The sequence below is a fragment of the Pygoscelis adeliae genome, unplaced genomic scaffold (genome assembly GCF_000699105.1).
Source record: "Pygoscelis adeliae isolate BGI_AS28 unplaced genomic scaffold, ASM69910v1 Scaffold297, whole genome shotgun sequence".
NCBI lineage: Eukaryota > Metazoa > Chordata > Aves > Sphenisciformes > Spheniscidae > Pygoscelis > Pygoscelis adeliae.
This window is the reverse complement of record NW_008825211.1, coordinates 637,183-643,988: the sequence shown is the minus strand read 5'-3', so window position 1 is coordinate 643,988 and position 6,806 is coordinate 637,183. Positions and strand designations below refer to the sequence as shown.

The 6,806-nt window shown below is 46.7% G+C and overlaps 1 protein-coding gene across 1 annotated transcript in view; it reads left to right on the top strand.

Moving 5' to 3' along the window:
• Positions 1-387: 387 nt before the first annotated feature.
• Positions 388-6,806, top strand: part of PAAF1 (proteasomal ATPase-associated factor 1) — a 12,098-nt gene continuing 5,679 nt past the window's right edge. The window contains exons 1-3 of the mRNA XM_009329023.1: positions 388-471; positions 4,337-4,435; positions 5,168-5,318. Coding sequence (XP_009327298.1) covers positions 4,400-4,435; positions 5,168-5,318 — 187 coding nt within the window. The 5' untranslated portion in view covers positions 388-471; positions 4,337-4,399. The remainder of the gene's footprint in view (positions 472-4,336; positions 4,436-5,167; positions 5,319-6,806) is intronic.

Sequence of the window (6,806 nt, the reverse complement as noted above, 5' to 3'; positions counted from 1 at the left end):
GGGCTGGGGCGGGGGTCGGTAACCGCCTTCCACGCGTGAGGGGGCAATACTCTTATGCCAGTCGAAGTAGCAGCCTAAAGCTGTCGCCCAGCCCCCTGCATGGTCCCCTCCAGCTATCCTGGGCCTCCCACCTGTGCAGTGCCCTGGAGCTGGTCCGTAGCATCCCATAGTCGGGCAGGCCATAGTGGCCGTCGCTTGCCACCCGGGGCCTGCGTCTTGAGGAGGTGTGAAGAAACGAGCCCAGCGCTGCACCTTCCATCAGTCTTCAGGCTGTGAGAGACCACAGCCGGGTCCAGATCGTAGTTCTGCCTTGGCAGCCTCTGTGTTTCAGTAGGACTAACAGCACTTCTAATTCTTTTTCTCCTCTCTTTCCTCCTCTAGAAAAGCATTCTCATTTCTTGTCCTCACGAAAATGTGTCCACAAAGTTCTTGGCCCCGTACACAACTTTTTGTAGAATTCATCAGAAAAGTGTAAGTAACCTGGCGAAGTGAGTGGGAAATAGCTGGAAGCGACCGTGAACTTTCGCAACGTGTCCAGCTGTTGCGTGCCCGTTCTGAGGGGTGGTGTGCAGCATGACTTTGTGTGTGAACTAGGTAATAAAACATATCAGATCATGGAAACTTGATCACAGTTAAGTTCACACCCCCCCCCCAAATAATCCCTAAAATTCTTTAGACTGTTTTCTTGCAAGTGATCTGATTTCTGCTCGCTTCAGGCCCGTGATAGATACCCCTGTAAAGGAATAAGATGTGTGAATTAGTGTCAAAAGCAAATTAGTGAATTAGTCAAAAAGCAAAACAAAAAGTAGAGGTTCCAGGCACCGAGCTCTTCGTCTCTGACTGGTTCATATCCACCCCTGGTCTGCAGTGGCTGTTTGCTCCTGTGTAATGAAGTTGTCTCATTTTGGTATTTGCTGTATTAACTTCTGTTTGCCGGGCTGGGAATCGAAAGTTGTATAAGTTCATCTTGACCTGGTGGGAATGCAAACACCAGAAAGGCCCGGCTTATATTTAAAAAATAAATAAATTGCGTGAGCTTCTCACTTCTCTAAAAGCAGTCCTGCTCGTTTTGCTGAATAGTCTTCTTTCTTATTGCACCCTCGTCAATCTGGGGGTGCAACAAGTACAGCTTCTCGCTGAACAGCGATACAGAAAGGTTGACTCTGACCTGAAATTTCATTTCTTCACTGAAGAGAAGCGCATAACTTGGCTTTGCTGGAAAGTAGTCTGTGCTTTTGCTGAACACTTAAACCTACGTGGAAATGATCCAAGAAACTAGGGAGCGTGCAGCCTGCAGGTACAGCCGGCTGCCCTAAAGCAAGTCCCCTGAAGGCTCCTGGAGATGATTGTCGCATGATTTATTGAGTAAATTGTTGCGATAAACCCAGCTGAAAAAGCTGAAAAGTCAGTCTCTATTAATGAAGCTCAAAAGCGGTGTAAATCAAGGTGCATTTTGACATAAAGGCAATTCCACACCTCTACAGCTGTTTTAAGAGGAAGCGGGGCTCTGCTGAGAGACGGAGCTTGGCAGTAAGGCAGCTCCGGAGACAGGGGTGAATCACTTCTCTGAGCTTTGTGCTACTTAAGAGTCCCCAGCTGCCCTTTTGTGTGATAAATGGAATCAACATTCAAAGCACAGCAAAATGGAAATGCAGGCGTAAGTGTTTAGTCTGCTGTCAAACGGGTGTGATGGCTTACAGCTGCGCTGCAGATCTCTCCCCTGGAAAGCAGCTGAAGCAATATCTATTAATATGTAGATGAGTTTAAAGCTGATGTGGACTAAGCTTCAGTTATCCTTTTTACCTGCTGCCTCTTGCTTTGAGCGCTCGTGCTTGGCCTTGCCTGTTTACATATCCCTCCTGAAAGTTTGGGGATATGTCAAACATCAGTGAGGCTTTTCGTTCCTCCGTGAATGACCTTCGCAGGCTTTTTTTTTTTTCTAACTAGGGAGCAAATTACCACAGATTGGTTTGTCATATAAAATGCCACTCATGTTACCAATGTATTTCTCATATTACCAATATGTAAGTAAACGTACTTAATGGCTGTGGTAACGGCTAAACCGTTACCTTGTGCTCTTATTTAAATCTTCTAATTCCTGTTTTAATTCCCAATTATTATTTTTTTCAAGTGGAGGTTGAGTACTGATCATAGAATCATTAAGGTTGGAAGAGACCTCTAAGATCATCAAGTCCAACTGTCGACCCCACACCCCCATGCCCACTAAACCATGTCCCTCAGCGCCGCATCTACACGTCTTTTAAATACCTCCAGGGATGGGGACTCCACCACTTCCCTGGGCAGCCTGTTCCAATGTTTAACCACTCTTCCAGTACAGAAAATGATCCTGCGCCCTGTTAAAATGCGCCCTGTTAAAATTAGCCCTGGTTTGAGCTGTCAGAGCTTTTCAGGAGAGCAGGTTGGTCTGACTCTTGCTTGGATAGGAGAGCTTGTGACTGAAGTGTGGCATATCATGTCCCCACAAGCCCTGGCTGATGCACGTGCAGCAGTAAGATGCCATAGGACGTCCTCCTTAACATCTGGAAACAGCTGGAGATCGATGCAGGTCTGTTATGTACTTGGTCTGCCTGAGGGCATCGTCCTTAAATCTCAGGCCTCTAGCTGTCATCTTTCTTGGCAAAAATCTCTCAATCTACTCGTATCTTTGGGTTTCCCTGTGAACACGGTGATAAATCCGACTGTCTCTTCAGGCTGGCTGCTAACTAAGGCTGAGCACGTGCAAGAGGATCGGCAAAGCCCAGTCCTGTTTGAGAACCGTTAATTGTTCAGAAAAGCATTTAATCTGAAGCCTGGGACGAAGATGAGCAGCCTCATCCCTTACGTACCTGACTAGGTGGTTGGGACCTGCGAGCGCGCTGACAGACTGCGCCAGTTAAGACTGGAAACTGCTTCGTCGTGGTGGTGAGGGGTTGGAATGGCGACGGGACTGTGACGTGCATCTCTCATGGTGGATCGGCATTTCTCATTTCCGTCAGTGGTTTTTGCCGCTGAATTTCTTTCTTCTAATCCACGGAGTACAAATACAATTATTGGGAAGCTTTTGGAGGTGATACAGCATGACTCCAGTACCCAAATCTTGCAAGACAAGGCAGCTATTCCACTACATAGTTGTGATAGTTTTATTGTTTTTTTTTCAGGATGCAACACTAGCGTTAACCTTTGTTCTAATAAAATCTATATAATTTTTTTTTTTCAGCCTGTTTGGTGTTGCTGCAATCTATATTGGAAAGATCTCTGTCCCTTGGAAGGTGTAATCGTTTCTTTCAAGGCTAGAATACCTTACTTCGTGCACAACTAAAATACATCCGCCTTTCCCAAACGGCAGCGATTATGTCTGGCATCACGGGAAAGGCTACCCTTTTGCAGGAATATAAGCTCAACATCTGCTCTCGTCAAAAGTATTCAGCTCTCCCAGTGTTTATGCAAAGCAGGCAGTTGTTAATGCCTTGGTGTGACAGACTGCGAGGAGTTAGCCTGCCTGCATAAGGAACTAGTTTCGAGTCGGTGTTCCAGAAAATGTAGGCTGTGCCCGTTGAGCTTCATAAATATCTCAAACAATGTCTTGTGGGCTTGTGAGTCAGGGTGCTCTCAAGCTGGCCAGTTACCTCAGGCTAGCGTGGAACAGCTTGGCGCAGTTTCTTATCTGTGTACAGGAATTGCTAGAGAAATCCAGATTTCTGCTTCACCTGGGGTAAACCTGAAATACAACTGCTGTCTGTGCAGGCTTCTGACTCAGCATTTCTTTTTCTCCCTGCTCTGCAGATCTCTGCGGAGTCACAGGCAGAGAATAACGGTTTCTCTGTCGAATTTGGTGGCAGTTACAAGAAATCTGGGGTGCTTCGTGCCAGGTTCTAGTCATGCACCTTGTCTGAGCCCTGGCTGCAGGTCAGCCCAGATCAGCAGCTCGCTCTTGAAGGAGGAATGCAGCGATCTGTGGAAACAGATAAATTGAGGAAAATTTCTTTTTATGCTGCTCTTGTCCTCTAGAAAAACCCTGCTGTTCAGGATCCACTTGTTTTTTGATTTCTTAAGGGCTTAATTAATGTTTCATAAAACATACTGAGAGGGTGAGGTGAGAAAGCCTGTGAAGTCCTTCCCTGAATGTTGGGATATTATCAGGCTGAAACTGTTTAGCTAGGAGTATGGAAGCTCTTTCGGGTGTTTTAAATGAGTCCAGCAGTATGTCTTGGGGAGATAATAGTGCTGAATGATGTACTTAACAGGTCTCCCCCAGCACAGAGTTAGGCTCTTGAGCAGAAATACCTGTATACAGGGTCGTATAAAGCTAACGTTTGGTGCTTTTACCCTCCTGCAGATTACCTGTCTCGATATTTCCAGTGGTGGAGGGCTTGGCGTGTCCACCAGCACAGATGGGACCATGAAAATCTGGCAGGCCGCGAATGGAGAAATCAGAGTAAGAGCGTCTAGCTTTGATGTTGTGTGTTGTCTGTGACCTTACTGAAGTCATTCGGCTGTGACTTCGGTCAGGCTATCCACACGCTGTGGTCTAGGGCAGGCGAGAATCTGGCTTTTGATTGAAAAGCTAATTGAAATTTGACATCTCAGAGGTTTTAAGTCGAATCTGTCGGAAAGCATGACTTCTCCCAAGGGAAATGGTGCTCAGCAATTCGGAGAGGAGTCCCAGGGTGAGAATCAGAATGAGTAGTTAGGAATGACAGCTAGAGTGCAGAAGGTAACTGACAGCTCCTAGCCTGCGTGGTACAAGCACTGAATTTCTTCTGCAGTAGAGAAGAGGTCAGAAAAAAAAGACTCCTGCCTGTGATAGATTAACCACATCATGGCTAACTGCCTTCCCCCTTAAGGTGTTTCTTGTGGAGCTTGACCTGTCAGCTGCTTGTTTGGCAGAGGATAAAGACACTTAAACTGTCGTTAGGAACAAAGGTAGTATCCTTTGCTAATGTAATTAGCTACTCAAATGGCAGAGGGAAGCCCAAAGTGTACCTGCTACCGCTTTTACTGCCTCGAATTCAGAGGAGTCCATTGTTGCAGGAACAAAAACCCAGAGGATCTGAGCTTAATCCTCTGCCCACATGGAAACACCAAGTTTTCCAGTGTCATAGCTCAAAGATTGCTCGGCGTAAGGGTGATAACAATGGAACTAGCATGTAGTTCTTTGTTTTTCCAGAGACTATTGGAAGGCCATGTGTATGATGTGAATTGTTGCAGGTTTTTCCCATCGGGCCTCGTGGTTCTGAGTGGGGGAATGGATGCCCAGCTAAAGATCTGGTCAGCAGAAGATGCCAGCTGCGTAGTAACATTTAAAGGTCACAAAGGAGGTACAGAGTACTTAGCCTTTAAAATGCTTGATCTGCCATGTATATAATTGTGTTGCACCTAACGGCTAACGTTCAGTCACCAGCCTGCTGCACTTTGTGCTGTGCATTTGTATTAGATGTCCAGAGTATTTTTTTCAAGCTCCCAGAACTTGAATAAAAAGATCAGTAGTTGCTGTATTAGACAGCTGAAATGGTTTCTCTCACTGACCTGCATTTTCTTCATTAATTAAGGTAAAAAGAGGGAGGATGCAGTCCGTTAGCCTGTTGTGTGTGCCAGAGGTGGAGGCAGAGGGTATTCTGCTCCTCCAGGGCAGTCTCAGCTCTCCAGAGCTCTGACCTGCATTCAGTAGCCTTGCTGCCTGCACTGCACTGGGAATGCCTCCTGCTTGCACCCAGATCATCCTGCTCACCTTCAGCTGCTCTACAGCCTCTTCCTTTTGTTTTTTTTCTTGCCCAGGAAAGCATATAGCAGTTTATTATGGACTTGCAGAACTCAGGCAGGCAGTTACCTGCCTCGAGGACGCGTGCTGTTGAAAGTGAGTAAGGCACAGCAAGAGTAGCTGCAAGGATACTTAAGTGATTATTTCTTAAGAAGGGCTGGAATAAGCTTGTTCACCCTTGTACCGAGGGCAGATATTCAGCTCTGCCCCTGCTGATGGTCTTGCTGCTGAAAACGAGAGTAAATTCTTCACCCTCCTTGTGTCCTCGTGTGGAGGATGCACTGGCCACCTTACGTGGTGAGCTGAATGCTGTTCCTTCAGGGTCCACACTACAAACTCCTCCAATTGATACTGTTTTGTCCCAGAAAAGAACGGCAAGGGATGGAAAATCAGCTACCCAGAAAGGCTCCTGAGAGCTGTGATCGAAGCAATTTCTGGACAGAGCCTCTGTTAGTGTCTAGAAAGAAGATTTGGCTTCCAGGACCCCTCGTTCGGAAGCAGTGTGGATTTATATGTAATGCTTAAGCAGGCTCCCATTTCACTCCTGTTTACACCTGGCCCAGAGCACCACGGCCAGTGGTGCTGTCTTGTCATAGTGATTGCTTCCTAAGGGATGCCAACTGGAACGCTTGGGTGATCGTGAGCAAGTCCAAGTGAGTTGTGGATGTGGCATCAGATGCCCAAAACCCTGCCCCAAATTACCTCCTCCCTGAGCAACTAACTGCTCTGCACAGGCTCTTGTTTTCCCTGTCTCACAAGGTGCAAGGCTTTATTAAACAGGTTAATAAGCCACGTGGCTGGCTGCCCAAAACTCGATTAACTCAAAAACTTGCCTTGCACTGAGCCTGCCATTGTTCTCATTTGTGTGGATTCAAAATACTTTGCTGTAAATGTCCTGTAAACAAAACGTGGCAGGCTGTGTAACAGAGCTTTGGTCAGAACGACACTGGCTGGCTCTCGGTGGCTCTGAAGTTGGCTTTATTCACTGCTTATAACTCCAGCCCAAACTGCTGCGGTCAGTTTGCTTGGCTTGTTCTGTCATTTGAGC